Source organism: Schistocerca cancellata, chromosome 3 (genome assembly GCF_023864275.1).
Source record: "Schistocerca cancellata isolate TAMUIC-IGC-003103 chromosome 3, iqSchCanc2.1, whole genome shotgun sequence".
Taxonomy (NCBI): Eukaryota; Metazoa; Arthropoda; class Insecta; order Orthoptera; family Acrididae; genus Schistocerca; species Schistocerca cancellata.
In genome coordinates this window covers 34,280,407-34,301,511 of record NC_064628.1, presented here as the reverse complement: position 1 = coordinate 34,301,511, position 21,105 = coordinate 34,280,407, and the positions used below count along the sequence as shown (strand labels likewise).

The following is a 21,105-nucleotide window of genomic DNA, read 5'->3' as shown; positions in this document are numbered from 1 at the left end:
ACAATGTTTTGATAATATTGCAACATCTATCACTTTTGCACTATCACCACAAGTAGCAGTTACAACCCCATTCAGGGATTTATGACCCCTCTTTTGCCAGGAACCATCTAATGCCACTACAAAATCCCTAGAACACCGTTCATTTCTACAGATTCCTCCACTGCTTCCTTCATGGTTTCCAAGGCCACATCTTCAACAGAGGATCCTACCAGTTCACAGTAGTACCCAAATTTTCTTGGAGGCGATGGCAAGTTCATAATACCACAAAACAGTTTACCAGCAGCAGACCCTTTTCCAATGGATCGAACACCATACACAAGTCGAATATTCACATCAAACACTCTAGATCGTCCATTTTCACCAAAGAGACTGGCATGTGAATTGTAGAAAGTCACTTGATACTTGCAACATGCACAGATTATCTTCATCTCACAAGCTAAACCAAAGTGCTTTGTTATCTCTAGTCCCACTCCTACACTTGAACACATTTTGCACAGAACACCTTCTTTCAGCACAGAAGATAATAATCCAATATTCAGTACTTCATTAATATCATTACTGTCATTAACATATTCACGGAATCTGTCACTTCCACCAGTCAGCTTCTTGCTAGAAGATGTCACAGGGCTATGGCCGGCCATGTGTTGCTTAGCAGAAGAACGCACTGTTTCAGTAATTGTAGTATCGCAACTTGGTATTAGTGTTAATTTTCTTTTCCCTACGTTCTTCCTCTTCTTATATACACGGTTACTAAAACGTGGCAGCGTAACCAGAACAACGCTTTACACAAGAAGTATAATGCTACCAACAACAGGCGCAACACTGAACTAATTCGAAAGGGTAAACAGCAAAGAGACGATGTTCCGCGCTCTTAGCGCTTTATTTGTCACAGAAAACAATGTAGCCAACCCTTGCACACTCGCTGTATGCGTAACATAAGGCGCTGTATGCGTAACAGGCCGAGAAAATCCCTAGCAGTTCGCCAGAAAGTCACGAGAGGGTGTTAGATGCATTCAGCGGCCGCCCATTTCCTCTGTAGGCGTGGGGGAAAATGGTAATAACTCCACTTCTAGGGCGAGTAGAACAATAATTCAAAGTTTACATTAAAGAGGAATGTTCCAATTAATTTTCGGTAGGGGAAAAAAAAAAAAAAAAAAAAAAAAACCACACTAACTTAATTTTTTGGATTTGACCACCTCCGGCTCCCCTTAAACATTCACGGTATCATGATGAAATCAATAGTATAGTAATATGTTGCTCAGCTAAATTTCGAATATTATGGGTTACTTAAGTAACTTATCTTTCCACAGTGGTACTTTTCCACACTGAATTTAACATGCTATTGTCAAACATTTCACAAAAAAGGAGAAAATATTACTCAGTAAATTAGTCATCCATCTCATTACTGTCAGCTTTTGAAAAATTTTTGAGAAAATCTTGTACAATAGATTTTATAAACACTCAATAGTGCCAGTAACGAGCAGTTTGGGTTTCAAAAATGACAGTCAACTGATAGATGATATATTAGAGTCAAGAAACCAGAAGTTATAGCTCCTAGCATTATTTTATGACTTAATTAATTGTGTGAGTCATGATAACAAGGAAACATTAAAATATTACGGAATAACAGACAACAAATTCATATTTTATATAACAAGTGACTGTCAGAAAGCAAAGTATATCAGTTCCAAGTCGATTGGTAAACAACAGGCATTCAAAATCTGAAGTAATCAGCCACGATGTACCACATGGCTCTATTTTGGGTCCTCTGTGGTTTTTAAGATACTCAAATGGCCTCCCAACTGTAGCTTCAGAACACGGAATTTTTTTCCTTTTGCAGATAGTAGAAGTACCAGTCCCCTGATTGGAAATGCACATAATGAAAAATTCGAAATCATCAACAGATGGTTCAACGCACATAGGTCATCACTCAATTTTGACAAGACTCATTACACACAGTTCATAGAATGCTACAAGCACAGAAGTTGTCGTCTAAAACAATGAAATACGATATGTAGACAAAAGTTTTTCATACTACATATGTATCACAACCTTAATGGGAAAACCCACAGCTTAGAATTAATTACCTAATTTCAGCCATGTTTGCAGTACTCACCATTACTACTATAGGTGATTTAAAAATGAAGGAATTATTTTTTATTGCCTACTTCCATTCACTCATGAGTTACAGGGTCATTTTTCTGGTAAACTGAAAATCCAGATACTGTATTTTAAGAATACAGGAGTGTGCTGTAAGAATTACATTTGGTATTAAAATGTATCACAGAGATTTCTTGAAAAAATTTGCATTTTGACACCTACAGCAAAATATTTATATTTATTAACCTCCACTCTTTACTAATATTTTTCTTTCCTTAAAAATTAGTAAAAAGTGTGAATATAGCTTTAAGGACAAAACAATGTCTCCAAAGACTTTGAGGACCCAAGTGACTCAGAAATGTGGGTACACGTGTATTGAAAAACCTGCCAGGGCACATGGTTATATAAGAACATTCTGTTCAGCAGTTCCTTTTATTCCATGGTGGAGTTTCTTCATAGGAACTCTTGCTTATACATTTTTAGGTTATTTTATAATTAGCACTGTAATACAATAATTTTTCATAGTACAGCATTTAAATTAAATTGAATTCACCTGTCTGACTTCTTTCCACATCACAGAGAGACCCAAAGGAGCCACCTGTGATGTAATCTGTACACTTCTGAGCATAGTTACTGTGATAAGAGAACAATTTCTGTGACAGTCACTCAACTAAGAACATGTAGCTCTTTTTTTTTTTGCCGTCACCACAAAATATAGGGGTGCCAACATTAACTCAAAGGTCAAAAGCTCATTGATAGTGTGCACAGACTAACACATTCCTAAGCATTGCAACAGTAGTAAGACATTTCACAAGAGAATTGGTTTTACCTTCAGACTGAGCAACTGAGACGTTGTCGGCATCTCCAGGAGAAGGCGTACAGTGACGATCCTGTGAAAGATGTAAGAGGCAATCAATGGAAAATTGACATTGGACAATCTAAAGGGAAAAAAAAAATGCTGTAAAGGGGACACACACAACCGATGCACTCACATTGGCAACAGATTAAAATAACAACAACAACCAAATGTAAATGGCTGCACAAAAGCCTGCTGCTTTAGAAGCCCAAGTTGTGTGTGTGTGTGTGTGTGTGTGTGTGTGTGTGTGTGTGTGTGTGTAACAACTACACCAAAATACATCATCAGCAGGAGAGATATAATTAAAATGTCTTAACCTTGGTCTGCTTTTTCTTAAAACTTTGAACTATCAGTTTCCCCTAGAAAAATACAATAATAATTAGTACCTCAGTCGCTGACAACTTAATATTTTATGAAAGACACTACACCTGATGTTGAAAAGTACATTCAAAAAGCATTAAAAATTATTCCAAAGACATCTATGTTATGATCCATAAAATACATAAGAATGAAAGCAAAATATTGTGAAATTGCAGATACATAGTTTCAGGTGATCAACTTAAATAAAATTAAAGTGATGAATAAACTATTGCATTCAACATTTGTATTTTTTAATTATGGCATTTTGGTTACACAAGTAGGTTCGATTAGAATTTTCTTATTTTACAGGCAATGTTCTATTATGAAATATTTTTGAAGAGATGCAGATCCAGGTAATTCAAGTGGCAATTAGTTAAGGAACTGGAATGAGATACGATTTCAAATTTTAAATGAATGTACAGAACATGCTTGTGGAATATGATAACTGGAACTAAATCGGTTGCCAAGACTGATTGCTATATGGATGAAAGCCCCCTCAGATGGCTGATTGACAATGAGGAACAACAAGAAAACTAGTGACAGGCTGCATCAATTTTAAGATAGCAGTTCTTCATAGCATCAATCAATAGTAACACAAGGCACACCAATCACTGCTTAATCGAAGCTGACGTCGTTAGTGATGAAATATCACAGTGAATTAGGATGAAACTGCGGGGAAGTTTGTGAATGATTTTGAATGGCCAAGTGAGTCAGTACAGGCCTCTACACAGAAAAACCTTGAAGCCTGACAGCGATACAAGATCACTTCACAGTAGCCATACTGTATTTTAAAAAATAAGACAGTTTTTGAAATTTAAAACTGTATAAGCTACCTTTAAAACAGATTTAAACTTTACTTGTGCCCTGTTGCCATTTCATAGTTATCATCCCTATAAAAGGCAATAATCTGTCTGTTGACAACTGTATGTGAAATGATACTCCCCATTGAGTTAAGACAGTGTGTTGAACTTGGCCCATATAACTAATAAGCTGTCAGAGTATACTGAAATAGTACAATATTTTTCTCTGAGCGAAAATAATAACAAAATTAATTATCACTCTAAATCAGAAATTCGATTTTTTTATCGCGTTACTTGACCCCTATCAAGCAGGATGGAAAATCAAGAGATATCTTGCACGGCTCGGTGATACAGATAGCCATACCCCAAGTGCAACCACAACGGAGGGGCATCTGTTAAGATGCCAGACAACAGTGTGGTTCCTGAAGAGGGGCAGCAGACTTTTCAGTAGCTGCAAGGCAACAGTCTGGATGATTGACTGATCTGGCCCTGTAACATCAACCAAAACGGCCTTGCTGTGCTGTACTGAGAATGGCGGAAAGCAAGGGGAAACTACAGCCGTAATTTTTCCCAAGGGCATGCAGCTCTCTTGTACGGCATCCTCTTGCGTAAAAATATTCTGGAGGTAAAATAGTGCCCCTTTTGGATCTTTGGGCCACGACTACTCAGGAGGATGTCGTTATCAGGAGAAACAAAACTGGATTCTATGGATCGGAGTATGGAATGTCAGATCCCTTAATTGGGCATGTAGGTTGGAGAAGTGGATAGATACAGTGGAAGTTAATAAAGTTTGGTGGCAGGAGGAACAAATATAAATAAAAAATCGGATAGGGGTAATGCAGCAGTAGTTTTAACAACGAATAAAAAAACAGGAATGCGGATAAGGTATACGAACAGCAAGAGACCAAACTACGAGGTCATCGGTCCCTTATTCCCAATAAAACAACGCCACAAGTGTGAGAATAAAACAGACAAGGCATATAACACTAAACAGAAAGAAAGGAAAGACCACAAGAACGAAGGAAATGCAATGAACACTAAAAGAAACAAAAGATAAGAAAACAACAGAGAGATGCAAGAAACAGTTAGAGGAGAGTAAAACAAGGAAGCAGATTACAGGGGCTGGCCGGCCACGAAAATAAAAAGGAAAAGCCAGCCAACATGCAAGACATTAAGACCTCCACCCTAAAAGCACTAGGGTGGAGGACACAGAGGGACAAACAATACACGCTAGAGCTCAGATCGAATGGTAAAACCCACCATCACGCATGAAATGTAAAACCAAACCAGCCAATGAGGTGTCTGTTAAAATCAATGATAATGAGGCCGGCAACCGGAGATGAAGTCACAGGGCAGCCAAAGAAGGAAAGGCAGAAGAATATGGGCCACTGCCAACCAGACACCGCACTGACACTGAAGAGGGTCTTCGCGGCACAGGAGGTAGCCGTGGGTCACCCAGCCATGGCCAATGCGGAGCCAGCAGAGAACCAGGGAGTCCCTGCGAGAGGCCCTCACCGAGGACTTCCACATATTTGTGGTCCCCTTAATGGCTCGCAGTTTATTGTGCGTACTGAGATTTTGCTGTCTCCCAAAGCTGAGAAACCTTGCGGCGTAATAACGAATGAAGGTCAGTTGCAGGGATGTCCGTCTCCAGAAGTGGTTTCCGTGCAGCCTGTTTGGCCAGCCTGTCAGCAAGTTCATCTCCTGGGATTCTGATGTGACCAGGAGTCCAGATGAACACCACTGGACGACTGGAGCATCCCGGGGCATAGATAGACTCCTGGATGGATGCCAAAGAAGTGTGACGAGGGTAGCACTGGTTGATAGTTCTCAGACTGCTGAAGAAGACAGTACATAAAAGAAAAGGACTCCCCAGGGCATGAACGGAGATACTGAAGAGCACAAGAAATGGCCACCAGCTCTGCAGTGAAATGCTGTACAACACGGCCACCGTGAACGTAGGCAAAGCCAACGCGACGATCAGCCATCGAGCTGTCGGTGTAAACCAATTCAGAGCCCCAGCACATTTCAAGAATCGAGAGGAAGTGACAGCAGAGAGCTGTAGGGTTAATGGAGTCCTTAGGCATGTGAAAGGTCCAGACAAAGCTGCGGCGGAGGCGTATGTGAATGGACCGCAAGTAGAGGGTGGTAAAGGGAAGAACTCCAGTTTGAAGAGAAGAGAGCACACGCGAACCACAATCGTTAGCCCCAAACTGGGCCGCCGACGCGGGAGATGGACTGCTGCGAGCGGGAAAAGAACGGTAATTTGGTTGCATATGGGAACTGTGAATGTGTGCTGTGTAACTGGCGAGCAGTTGCGCACATCTGATCTGCAGTGGAGGGACCCCAGCCTCCACCAGTACGCTGGTGACCGGACTTGTCCTAAAAGCTCCTGTCACTAGTCCAACCCTGCAGTGGTGCACAGGGTCGAGTAAATGCAATGCTGAGGGTGCTGCCAAACCATAAACCACACTCCCATAGTCAATTCGGGATTGGACAAGGGCTCTGTAGAGCCGCAGTAGTGTAGAGTGATCTGCACCCCAATTGGTGTTGCTCAGGCAACGGAGGGCATTGAGGTGCTGCCAGCACTTCCGCTTAAGCTGATGAAGATGAGGAAGCCAAGTCAATCGAGCGTCGAAAACCAGTCCTAAGAATCGATAGGTCTCCGCTACAGTGAGTGAATCGTCATTAAGATAAAGTTCTGGTTCCAGACGAACAGTACAATGCCGACAGAATTGCATAACACATGATGTAGCAGCAGAAAGCTGGAAGCCCTGGGCTAGAGCCCACGACTGCGCCTTGTGGATGGCTCCCTGTAGGTAACGCTCGGCAACACCAGTACTGGAGCAGCAGTACGAAATGCAGAAGTCGTCTGCATACAGAGAAGGTGAGACAGAGGGCCTGAATGCTACTGCTAGACCATTAGTGGCCACTAAAAATAGAACGACACTCAAGATAGAGCCCTGCAGGTCTCCATTCTCTTTGATACGGATGGAACTATGGGAGGCACCAACTTGGACATGGAAAGTATGGAGCGAAAGGAAGTTTTGGATAAAAATCGGGAGCGGACCCCGGAGACCCCACTTGCACAATGTGACAACGATATGATTTTGCCAGGTCATGTCGTATGCTTTACGTAAGTAAAAAAAGACAGCAACCAGGTGTTGCCATTCGGAAAAGGCTCTTCGGATGGCAGACTCGAGGGATTCAAGATAATCAGTGGTAGAGTGACCCTGGCGGAAGCCGCCCTGACATGGGGCCAGTAGGCCACGTGACTCCAGGACCCAACCCAACTGCCAACATACCATACATTCCAGCAGCTTACAAACAACATTGGTGAGGCAGATAGGCTGATAGCTATCCACATGAAGCGGGTTTTTACCGGGTTTGAGCACCGGAATAATGGTGCTCTCCCACTACTGCAATGGACAGATGCCATCACCCCAGATCCAGTTGAAGATGAGGAGGAGATGTCGCTTGTAGTGAGATGAGAGATGTTTAATCATCTGGCTGTCGATCCGATCAGGCCCAGGAGCTGTGTCGGGACAATGGAGCACTGAGGAGCTCCCACTCTGTAAATGCGGTGTTATAGGATTCACTGTGGCGTATAGTGAATGAAAGGATGTTCCCTTCCAGCCGCTGTTTGAGAGTGCAAAAGGCTGGAGGTAATTCTCCGACGCAGAGGCTCAAGCAAAGTGCTCTGCAATCACATTTGTGTTGATAGATAACACGCCATTTACGGTAACTCCAGGAACACCTGTTGAGTTCTGGTACCTGAAAAGACGTTTGATGTTTCCCCGGACTTGGGAAGATAACGTATGGCACCCAAAGGTCGATACGTATCTCTCCCAACATTCCTGCTTCCGTCGTATAAGAAGTTGGCAAACGCGGGCACGGAGCCATTTAAAGGCTATGAGGTGCTCCAGGGAAGGGTGCTACTTATGCCGCTGTAGAGCTTGCCAACGCTCCTTAATTGCTTCAGCGACTTCCAGCGACCAACAAGGGACTGCTTTACACCTCCAGCACCCTAAAGAGTGAGGGATCACGTTTTCTGCCTTAGAAACAATTGTTGTAGTTACCTGCTCAACCATCACATCGATGTTACCGTGTGGGGGAGATTCAACGGCGGCAGCAGAAGTGAAAGTTTCGCCGTCTGTCTTGTATAAAACCCAACTGGGGGTATCCCTTATAGCCGCGGAGGGTAGGGGTCCGCATTGCCGGGAACCAGGTTTCCTGGAGGGCAATGCAGATAGCAGCTGTAAAGCTTAACAGTTGCCGCAGCTCAGCCAGGCAGTGGAAAAAACCGCCACAATTCCGCTGGAGGATGACTTAATCGTGAGACTGGGAAGACATGGAACATTCAATGAGGTAGTTTATGCTTCAGAGTCGCCTACTGCCACCGACTTACTGCCTGAGCTGTCTATATCCGTTGTGTCTGAGGGTCTGGTGAGATCTAGGTCCTCAGCGGACACCAAAATCCCCACCAGATCCTCAGATGCAGAGCTTGTAGGTAGTGGTGGTGTGGGTGCCACCGCAATTTCTTTGGTCTTAGGGGTTTTCTTTTTGGATTTCTCTAGTTGCTGCTTGGGTTTCCCTGGCTGGGAAGACTTCACTGGCTCAGTCTCCGGGACTGAGGATGAGCGTGAAGTCCTACGACCAGCTGCTTTTGGGCTCTTCAGCCACTGGCAGATGTCATCTTTCCCACTAGCAGAAACCTGGGAAGGGAGTGACCCAAGGGACCCCTTCCTAGTGAGAGAAGCCAAAGAAGACTTGTGCTTCTCGCACTTAGAAGTGGGGACGGACGTCCCTGATGGTTCCAAAGTAGGTGCTGCAGGAGCAACAGGGAGGGAAATGCCCCCCCACCATCAAGGGGGCAGAAGCGTTAAGACGATGTCACACGCACAGGATGCAGGCATTCAAAATTATTCTTAGCCTCAGTGTAGGTCAGTTGATCCAGGGTCTTTTACTCCATGATTTTCCTTTCTTTCTGGAGAATCCTACAGTCTGACGAGCAAGGCGAATGGTGCTCTCCACAGTTGACACAGATGGGAGGTGGGGCACATGGAGTATTGGGATGTGATGGGTGTCCGCAATCTTGACATGTGACGCTGGAAGTACAGAGGGAAGACATATGGCTGAACTTCCAGCACTTAAAGCACCACATTGGGAGAGGGATATATGGCTTGACGTCACAGTGGTAAAGTATCACCTTGACCTTCTCGGGCAATATATCACCCTCGAAGGCCAAGATGAAGGCACGGGTGGCAACCTGATTATCCCTCGGACCACGGTGTACACGCTGGATGAAATGTACACCTCGCCACTCTAAATTAGCTCGCAGCTCATCCTCAGACTGGGAAAGAAGGTCCCCATGAAATACGATACCCTGGTCCGTATTTAAGCTCTTATGGGGCGTGATGGTTACAGAAACATCCCCCAGCTTGTCACAAGTGAGTAACTCTCATGACTGGGCAGAGGATGCGGTTTTGATCAAGACTGACCCAGATCTTATTTTGGACAAGCCCTCCACCTCCCGAAACTTGTCCTCTAAATGCTCAACAAAAAACTGAGGCTTCATTGTCATGAAATATTCCCCATCAGCTCTTGAACACACAAGGTACCGGGGCGAATAAGATCCGCTGCCATCCTTAGCGTGACGTTCCTCCCATGTTGTGGCCAGGGAGGGGAACGATTTGGGGCCATACTTCTGTGCACTGAATTGAGCTCGTGAATTATTAGAGACTGCTGGTGTTTCACCACCAGCAAGAGATGATGGACTACGCTTCATTGCATGTCAGCCGCCCTGATGCCACCCACTCCGACCAGGGGCCCTCCCCACGGGTGTCACCCAGCCGCAGCAAAGGCCACCTGGCAGGATGGTCATTGCCGGGAGTCCTGACGCCCCAGGGGGATAGGCATCTACCCCTTGGCAGACGTTGGGAGTTAAGGGTGCAAGCATCAGCAGAGCGATCCCTGTGTGGTCAGGGGGCTACAATCAACAGGGGACATGGCGGCCCCACCACAACAGACTGGCTACCGTGCTGGATATCAGGTGCCGAAGTCCACGGTCATCGTCAATGTAGAAAGGGACACTGCATAGTGCATGGTGGAAAACACACCCAGGAAGGTGTCCTCGCCCAAGTGATGGAGAATGGGCGGGACTGTAATGCGGCGACGAGAAAGTTGGCCGAAGATCTCAATGCACGATAGACACAATGCACCGTGTAAGGTGCCCTTCCCCAATTGGCTCGATCTTCAGGAAAAGTTTGAAGAATGGAGGTCAAACCTTGCAGGGTACCACCACATAAAGGCTGAAACGTGTGGAACTTCTTTTAGTCGCCTCTTCCGACACGCAGGAATACCTCGGGCCTATTCTTATCCCCGGACCGGCAGGGGGGGTATAATGAGATAAAAGAAATTATTCAGATAGTTAAGGGAGATGAAAATTGAACAGTCTTGAGGAACTGGAATTCAATAGTAGGAAAAGGAAGACAAGGAAAAGTAGTAGATGTTTATGTATTGGGGAAAATGAATGAAAGAGGAAGCCGCCTGGTAGAATTTTGCACAGAGCATAATTCAATAATAGCTAACACTTGGTTTAAGAATGATGACAGAAGCTTGCATATGTGGAAGAGACATGGAGACATCACAAGGTTTCAGATTGATTTTATAAGGTTAAGACAGAGATTACAGAACCAGATTTTGAATTGTAAGACATTTCCAGGAGCAGATGTGGTCTCTGACCACAACTCATTGGTTATTAACTGCACGCTACAACTGAAGGAACTGCAAAAAAAGGTAGGAATTTAAGGAGATGGGACCTTGATAAACTGTAAGAACCAGAAGCTGTTAAGACTTTCAGAGGGAGAATTAGGGGATAATTTACAAGAACAGGGGAAAGGAACATATTAGAAGAAGAATGGGTAGCTTTAAAAGATGAAAAAGTGAAGGCAGCAGAGAATCCATGTAGGTAAAAAGATTAGGGCTCATAGAAAGCCTTGGGCAATGCAAGAGATACTGAATTTAATTGACGAAAGGAGAAAATAAATGCATTAAATAAAGTAGGCAAAAGAGAATACCAACACCTCAAAAAATGAGGCTGACAGCAAGTGCAAAGTGGCTAAGCAAGAATGGTGAGGACAACTGTATGGATTTAGAAGCATATATCACTAGGGGAAAGATGGATGCCACCTACAGTAAAAGTAAAGAGACCTTTGGGGAAAAGTTAACCACCTGTATGAACGTCAGGAGTTCAGATGGAAAACCAGTCCTCACCAAATAAGGGAAAGCATCCTAACCAAATAAGGGGTAGCAGAAAAGTGGGAGGAGTATATAGAGTGTCTATACAAGGGAGATTTATTTGAGGGCAGTATTATGGAAATGGTAGATGATGTAGATGAAGATGAGATGGGAGACATGATACTGCATGAAGAATCTGACAGAGCACTGAAAGACCTATGTCAAAACAAGGCCCTGGGAGTAGATAACATTAAGACAGAATTACTGATAACCCTGGGAGTACCAGACATGACAAAACACTATCTGGCAAGCAAGATGTGTGACACAGGCAAAATACCACAGACTTCAAGAAGAATATGATTACAATCCCAAAGAAAGCAGGGGCTGACAGGTGTGAAAATCACCAAACTATCAGTTTAACAAGTCATGGTTGCATAAGAATGGAAAAACTGGTAGAAGCCAACCTTGGGGAAGATCACTTTGGATTTCAAAGAAATGCAGGAACACATGAGCCAATATTGACCTATGGCTTTTCATAGCAGATAAGTTAAGGAAAGGCAAACCTACATTTATAGCATTTGTGAACTTAGGGAAAGCTTTTGGCACTGTTGACTGGAATAGTCTTTCAAATTCCAAAGGTGGCAGGGGTAAAACACAGGGAATGAAAGGCTATGAGTGAGTCAGGGTTGTTGCCTATCCCTGACATTATTAAATCTGTGTATTGACGAAGCAGTGAAGGAAACAAAAGAAAAATTTGGAGTAGGAATTGAAGTCCAGGCACAAGAAATAAAAACTTTGAGGTTTGCCAATGACACTATAATTCTGACAGAGACAGGAAAGGACTTGGATGAGCAGCTGAACAGAATGGACAGTGTCTTGAGAGGAGGATAATATGAACATCAAGAAAAGCACAATGAGGATAATGGAATGTAAATTAAATCAGGTGATGCTGAGGAAATTAGAGTAGGAAATGAGACACTTCAAGTTTTGCTATTTTGGCAGCAAAACAACTGACAATGGTTGAAATAGGAAGGACATAAAACGTAGACTGGCAATGGCAAGAAAAACGTTTCTGAAGAGAAGAAATTTGTTAACATCGAGTACAGTTTTGAGTGCCAGGAAGTCTTTTCTGAAAGTATTTGTATGGAATGTAGCACGAAACGAGAATAGAAGCTTCTGAAATGTGAAGTTACAGGAGAATGCAGAAGATGAGGTCGGTAGATCACGTAACTAATGAGGAAGCACTGAACAGAATTGGCGAGAAAAGAAATTTGTGGCACAACCTGAATAGAAGGAGAGATCGTTTGGTAGGACACATTCTGAGGCATCAAGGGATCACCAATTTAATACTTGAGGGATGTGTGGGGGGTAAAAGTTATAGAGTGAAACCAAGAGATGAATACAGTTAGCAGATTCAGAAAGATGTAGATCACAATAGTTACTCAGAGATGAAGAAGCTTGTACAGGAAAGAGAAGCACGAAGATTTGCATCAAACCAGTCTTTGGACTGAAGAACACAACAACATCTTATTCAATCTGCATTACTGGCAACATCCTTTGTTTATGGCAACATCCTTTGTTTATGGCAACATGTGGAAGCAATGAAAAAGCATCATCTTCAAATATGACTAATTAGACACATTTATCACACACAGTGTGCAACGTGTGCAGTACATCAATAATTTATTTGTATCAGATCACTGCAGCAGGGTATCTATTTTTCATTTTCCAGTAGGTACAATGTATTGTACAGGACTCTCATACCAGTGCACACAGCCAAGAACAAAAAATTCTGTGCATTACTAAACTCTCTCCTACGAAAAAATCTCTGACTATTACCACACAATTGAATATTAACTTACTATTCTAATCTCTTGTATCTACGATAAATGGTTATTAATCCAGCTTATAGCTAACACAGCAAACTTACCGATGAGCGGAGTCGCACTGGACTTTGGGATGGTAAAGAGAAAGTTTTCAGGTCATGAGGTGGTGTGCTTCGCCCTCTACAAAAAAATGAAAGAAAAATACCAAATGAAACAAACAATTTCATATACTCTACACAAAGAACAGCTATATATACACTCCTGGAAATTGAAATAAGAACACCGTGAATTCATTGTCCCAGGAAGGGGAAACTTTATTGACACATTCCTGGGGTCAGATACATCACATGATCACACTGACAGAACCACAGGCACATAGACACAGGCAACAGAGCATGCACAATGTCGGCACTAGTACAGTGTATATCCACCTTTCGCAGCAATGCAGGCTGCTATTCTCCCATGGAGACGATCGTAGAGATGCTGGATGTAGTCCTGTGGAACGGCTTGCCATGCCATTTCCACCTGGCGCCTCAGTTGGACCAGCGTTCGTGCTGGACATGCAGACCGCGTGAGACGACGCTTCATCCAGTCCCAAACATGCTCAATGGGGGACAGATCCGGAGATCTTGCTGGCCAGGGTAGTTGACTTACACCTTCTAGAGCACGTTGGGTGGCACGGGATACATGCGGACGTGCATTGTCCTGTTGGAACAGCAAGTTCCCTTGCCGGTCTAGGAATGGTAGAACGATGAGTTCGATGACGGTTTGGATGTACCGTGCACTATTCAGTGTCCCCTCGACGATCACCAGTGGTGTACGGCCAGTGTTGGAGATCGCTCCCCACACCATGATGCCGGGTGTTGGCCCTGTGTGCCTCGGTCGTATGCAGTCCTGATTGTGGTGCTCACCTGCACGGCGCCAAACACGCATACGACCATCATTGGCACCAAGGCAGAAGCGACTCTCATCGCTGAAGACGACACGTCTCCATTCGTCCCTCCATTCACGCCTGTCGCGACACCACTGGAGGCGGGCTGCACGATGTTGGGGCGTGAGCGGAAGACGGCCTAACGGTGTGTGGGACCGTAGCCCAGCTTCATGGAGACGGTTGCGAATGGTCCTCGCCGATACCCCAGGAGCAACAGTGTCCCTAATTTGCTGAGAAGTGGCGGTGCGGTCCCCTACGGCACTGCGTAGGATCCTACGGTCTTGGCGTGCATCCGTGCGTCGCTGCGGTCCGGTCCCAGGTCGACGGGCACGTGCACCTTCCGCTGACCACTGGCGACAACATCGATGTACTGTGGTGACCTCACGCCCCACGTGTTGAGCAATTCGGCGGTACGTCCACCCGGCCTCCCGCATGCCCACTATACGCCCTCGCTCAAAGTCCGTCAACTGCACATACGGTTCACGTCCACGCTGTCGCAGCATGCTACCAGTGTTAAAGACTGCGATGGAGCTCCGTATGCCACGGCAAACTGGCTGACACTGACGGCGGCGGTGCACAAATGCTGCGCAGCTAGCGCCATTCGACGGCCAACACCGCGGTTCCTGGTGTGTCCTCTGTGCCGTGCGTGTGATCATTGCTTGTACAGCCCTCTCGCAGTGTCCGGAGCAAGTATGGTGGGTCTGACACACCGGTGTCAATGTGTTCTTTTTTCCATTTCCAGGAGTGTACATTGATAAGCCGAAACATTATGATCACTGCCCACCGCGATGTTGGATGATGCAGTAGCAAAAGGATATCAGCAGAGCAGACAAGGGCAGGGGAATCACCTTACCACAAATATGGGCTGCAAACTGGGAAATCAACTCAGATAAGTGACTTTTAACAAATGGAGGAGTAGTATTATGCAGAGCCTGTGAATGAGTACCTCGAAAACAGTGAATCTGGTTAAATGTCCATGTGCTACTGTCCTGAGCATCTGCATAATGAGGTAGAAGAACAGTGAAGCCATCACTAGGTGGTAAATAGTTGGATGTCTACGACTCTTCACAGAATGTGGGGTACAGAGATTTGTCTGCTCTGTAAAGTAGGACAGATGGTGATCTTTCAGCAGAGATGCCACAGGGTACAATGCTAGTGTTTCGGAGCACATTGTTCATTGTACATTTTTTAACATGGAGCTCTACAGCAGACCATCTCTACGTGTTCACATGTTGACCCACATCATCATCATCAATTATGATTGCAGTAGGCACAGGACCATCAGGATTTGACTGTTAATCAATGAAAATGTGTCAGTATTTTTGCTAACAAGGTCGATGGTCACCTCCACAAATGTCGTCAATGCCTCAAAATGTGCAGCATGCCGAGGAAGCAGGCTGGTGGGAGTGGTATTATGCTATGGGAGACATTATCCTGCGCTTCCATGGGACCTGTGGTAGTAATCTACAGCTACGAACCACCTACATCCCTTCAAGCTTGATGATTTCGCCGATGGTGACATCTCTTTCAGCAGTTTAACTGTTCATGTCTCAGAGCCAGAACTGTGCTACATTAGATTAAGAAGCATTATAGTGAACTCATGTTGCTATCTCAGCAAACAAATTCACCTGTTGTAAATCCCATGAAACCTGTCTGGGTCACTGTCAGGCACCATCACTGCAGCCCGTTATTCACCCCAACTACATGATCTGTTCGTACAACTAATGCCACATACCTCCACAAACCTACCAACACACTGTTGGGTCCCTGATATGCAGAATAGTGATGCATTTCGTCAAAGATGGACAAATAAGCTATTAAGCCGGTGGTCATAATGTTTTGGCTCATAAATGTGTATAGAGGGAATGTATTCTGTAGGTATAGCAATGTCTCGACTTTTTCACAGCATTGTTTTGAATTTCCTTCGCAAAACAGGAAGGAACATTATGTGGAAAGAATAGAATTGAAATGTAGGAGGAGAGAGAGAGAGCGAGAGAGAGAGAGAGAGAGAGAGAGAGAGAGAGAGAGAGATCCAGTCCTCACAGCAAGAAAACCATCCCTTACATTTGTCTGTTGTCCGTTTTTGTCACATTTGCACATTATACAAAATCTCCACCTTCTGTAGATTATTTACATTTTAGTTACATAAGATGTCAGGCAAAAGTGTCATCATGAAACTAATAAATACACAACTTTCTTCAATATTTCTTCCCACATTGAGACAAACTGTACCAGCTAATACACAGTATGTCTAGCCAGCCTGTCTACTCTTCAAGGAGTAGCGCTTCATATTATCCACTTCAGGCACACCCAAAACAAGTTTTGGTTACCTTCTAGTTCTTTACTTTTGTTGACCTCTTCCCCATAAAATTAGCAGCAGATTCCGAGTTTACTTCTGTTTCGTGCATCATCTGTTATAGATGAGAAAACTGAAGTTTTCTACCTGCTGTCTTTATATGTCACCTGTTGTGTTATATTTTAACTATGTACCTATCTACGTATTTACACCAGTAGTCAATGTATCAAACTTTATTAACTCTTCCTGCACTATCTGCTTATTTAGCATGCTGATATTTCAAACAGTTACTATTTTTGTCTTTAACTTCCTCTTGCTTTTAGAGATACAGTGAAACCCCTATTTTATGTTTCTGTGCAGTCCATGCTTAAAAAACACAAAACAAAAAAATGCAGAATCAAGGAAAATGTTAAAACATACATGCATTAATACTTGTTCTACCGATCATGAATACAACATTTTGTAATAATGCGGAATGTGTCACTTTACCATATGCTTTTTTTTTCTTTTACACAAAATAATTTGTTTTCCAGTTACAACTTTATATCTAAAAATTCATCTATTGAGTAGAAGGAGTTGTCATTCAGAAATTCTGAATTTATTTGTAAGTGTTGGTTGGCTATCTGTCAGAGTTTTAATGCTATTTGGCAAATGGTCAAAGATTTTTTGTGGCAGCATAATTCACCACTTTTTGTACCAAACTCAGATTTAACCCATGATAGTGAAGATCATCCTTTCTTCTATGTTGTAACTATGCATTTTTGTGTTATTTTTGAATTGGGATGGGTTATTAATAACAAATTTCGTAAGTGAATATATGTATTGCGAAGGTACTGTGAAAATCTGTAGCTCCTTAAATAAATGTCTGCAAGGTGATCTTGGGTGGGCTCCAGCTATTATTCTGATTACAGGCTTTTGTGAAATGAATACTTTTTCTCTTAATGTCAAATTACCCCAAAATATGATGCCATATAAAAGCTGTGAATGAAAATAGGAATAATAGGCTAATTTACTGCTATGTTTATCATCAAAATTTGCAATATCCCTAATAGCTTAAGTAGCTGAATTTAACAACTTCAGCAGATCATCGATGTGTTTCTTCCAATTCAATCCCTCATCAATGCACACACCCATAATTTTGAATATTCTGCCTTAGCAACAGACTTTTGTTCACTGTCTATATTTATCTATGGTGTTATGCCATTTACTGTACAGAATTGTATATACTGTGTTTTCTTAAAATTTTGTGAGAGTCCATTTGCAGAGAACTACTTCATAATTTTCCAAAGGACATTATTCACAATTTCCACACCTGATTCTTGTTTGTTGGGTGCCATTACTATACTGGTATCATCAGCAAAAAGAACTAGCTTTGCATCCTCATGAATATAGAATGTCAAGTCATTAATGTATATTAAGAACAGTAACGAACCCAAGACTGAAACCTGTGGGTCACCATTCTTGATACCTCCCCCGTTAGAGGACTCTGCTCATTTTTTTAGACTATCTGTACGGTTAATTTCAACCTTCTGCATTCTTCCAGTTAAATATGAATTAAACTATTTGTGCACTGTCCCACTCATACCACAAGACTTGAGCTTATCTACAGGAATTTCATGATTCACACAATCAAAAGCCTTTGAGAGATCACAAAATATCCCAATGGGTTATGTTCAGTTATTCAATGCATTTAATGTCTGATCAGTGAAGGTATATTTAGCATTTTCTGTTGAAAAGCTTTTCTGAAAACCGAACTGACGTTTTGTTAGTGCTTTACTTTTACAAATATGAGACGCTTCTCTTGAATACATTACTTTCTCAAAAATTTTGGAAAAAGGCTGTCGCAAGTGAGATTGGCAGTTGTTAACATCAGACCTGTCCCCTTTCTTATGATATGATTTAACGATAGTGTGTTTCAATCTATCTGAACAAATGCCTTGTTTCAGTGAGCTACTACTTATCTGTTGGGAACAAGCTTTTAGTACTCTGTTGGAAATGCCACCAATTCCATGTGAGCTTTTACTTTTGAGTGAATTACTATTTTACTAATTTCATTATGTGAGGTAGGTTTAATTTCAGTTTTATCAAATTGCATATGTATTGCCTCCTCCATTTCTTGCCTTGCATTTTCTAATGAATAGTTGGATCCTATTTTCTCTACAACACTTAAAAAATGATTATTAAAAATGTTTTCTACTTCTGGCTTCTTGTTAACAGACTCTTAATTGAATTTGATAGAAATACTGTCTTCCTATGCGCTCAGTTGCCCTGATTCCCTTTTAACAATATTCCAAACTTTCAATTTTATTATCAGATGTGCTAATCTCAGGCATAATGCACATACTTCTGGACTTCTTGTTAACTTTTCTTAATACAGTGCAGTAGTTAATGTTCCAATGTTTCTGAATCATTACTCCTCCTAGCTATAAGATACATTTCCCTTTTCTGTTTACTAGATATTTTAATTCCTTTAGTAAGCCATGGCTTTTTAGATGGTTTCTTACAATTATATTTCATTGTTTTCAAATATACTTAACAGAGGTACCACAAAATCGGTTAAATTTTAAATTAGCAACAGAATCCCTGTACCTTGATTCCAGTCTAACTGTTGCAAGCTTTCCCTAAAATTTTGAATTGTTAAATCATTAACCAAATGCACTATTTTGGAGGACTATTTTGCATTACTGTATGGAGCTATGTCACCTACTGTAACTAGCTATGCTTCATTATCAGACAGACCATTCTTAACAGGAAAAGTTTTTCTTTGATTAAATTTATCTTGGTCTGTAAAAACATTATCTATCGTGTGCTACTTTACTGTACCACCTGAGTACGAAAATCGATAACTGATGTCAAATTGAAAGACTCAAGTAATACTTCAAGCTCTTTCAGAAAATCTAGATTGAAATCCCCACAAACAATAATTTGCATCCCTCTGCCTTACATATAGCACAACAAAGAAGCCAAGTTTTTCAAAAATAGCTGAAAATTTCCCAGTGGGGACCTACACACAGCTACAATTATAGAAGTACCATTATTTTGTTTAAGCTCACATGCACATTCTTCTATATGTTGCTCTACACAACATTTTTTGAATTCCAAATTTTTCACACTATGACAAATTTTAACATAAATGGCAACTCCTCCTCTCTCCATAGCATCTCTACTTACATAAGCTGAAAGTTTACATCCGCCTACATTTACCGTTTCCATACCTGTAATTACATTAGGTTCAGACAGGCATAGTACAGTACATCTATTCCACCCTTAGTTTCTAAATCTTCTAAACCAACAAGAAGGTGTTTTTAATATTCTGGTGCATTATACTAATATTATTTTTGACCGTGCTTTTATGAGAGTCTTTTAACGTTCTAACATTATTTTTCACTATACTGTTATGAGAATTTTGTGATATTTTAACATCTCTACTGCCTGCCTGCCTGAGTTGGATGATTGGACACTGATCTTAGCCTACAAAAAAAAAAAAAAAGGAGGTATTCCCATGAGTTTCAGTGTGCCCCCCTTAAAGATTTTGCTATCATCCCAGCCAATTTATCCTTCCCTTTCCTATTGAGATGCAGGCCATGTCTTGTTAATTTCCACCTAGCAATACCATCAACAGGAACCAAACCTATGCCTGATAAAGTAACCTCTTCCTTAGTTGACTGAGGCAGCAAGGCAAATCTATTGTTTGGGCCAATGACGAATATGTCAGATATGGTCTTCTAGCTGTGACCCGTGTTTTTCGCTACCACATCCCACCTGCCCTCACCCTTCTCCCCCCTTAACCTTAACGGCTCCTCTCTGGCACTATCCAGTCCAGCCTTAAGGGCCCTAATCTTCCCTTCCTGTTCCCCAAACTACAAGCAGAAACATACCAAATTGTCAGGTGTCATTAAAAACCGTAATCCTCTCCAATAAATGCATAAAATCTGTGTAACTGAAGAAAATTTAAATGTACAATATAATGTTTATACAATAATTTGTGGTAATGAATTTCATCAGTTCTTAAAAACATCATGGATGTATAACACCAAGTAAAAACTCATCAAAAAATTTAAACTGGTATCCGCATACAAGGTAATTGAGCTATTTTCTGACACACTACAACCACAAATTATATGTCAAAACATGAGTTTTTGATAAATCTTTGCTTTGCGTTCACCCAGACAAAAATCAAAAATTGATGAATATGGTGAATTAAACTGAAAACTGTTACATACAGTGATAGGTGTCGCAATCTAATATGTGGGTGTGTGCAATTTCCTTCTGTAGCCAATGGCAATGCAACATACTCTGGTGATGCGAGCATTTACCTTGTTCATTGTGGTGAAGAATCAAATAAGTTTCACACAACTTTTTCAAACAATGTAAAGTCCATGATGGAATGTGTGGTTTCAGTTGCCTGATACTGCAGCCGTATGTGTGAGTTGCGCGCGCGCGCGCGTGTGTGTGTGTGTGTGTGTGTGTGTGTGTGTGTGTGTGTGTGTGTCTGCACGCGCCCCTATTGTTGACAAAGGCCATTGTCTGAAAGCTTTAAGTGTGAAAATCTTTTAGTTGTGCCTATCTGAAGACTCAGCATCTTTGCTATATCATCACATTACTTTTAACAAAAGCTGACCTAATCATGATGTAGTGGCACTGCAAAGGCAACCAGAAATTGAGCTTTTGATTTGTCGATCGCTATAGCACAGAGT

The 21,105-nt window shown here is 42.2% G+C and overlaps 1 protein-coding gene across 1 annotated transcript in view; it reads right to left on the bottom strand.

The window, feature by feature from the left end:
• The window catches only part of LOC126176842 (protein ELYS), a 320,594-nt gene that overhangs the window by 44,806 nt on the left and 254,683 nt on the right, over nt 1-21,105 (bottom strand). Inside the window, exons 28-29 of the mRNA XM_049924028.1 lie at nt 13,286-13,361; nt 2,930-2,990 (exon numbers count right to left, since the gene is read on the bottom strand). Coding sequence (XP_049779985.1) covers nt 2,930-2,990; nt 13,286-13,361 — 137 coding nt within the window. The remainder of the gene's footprint in view (nt 1-2,929; nt 2,991-13,285; nt 13,362-21,105) is intronic.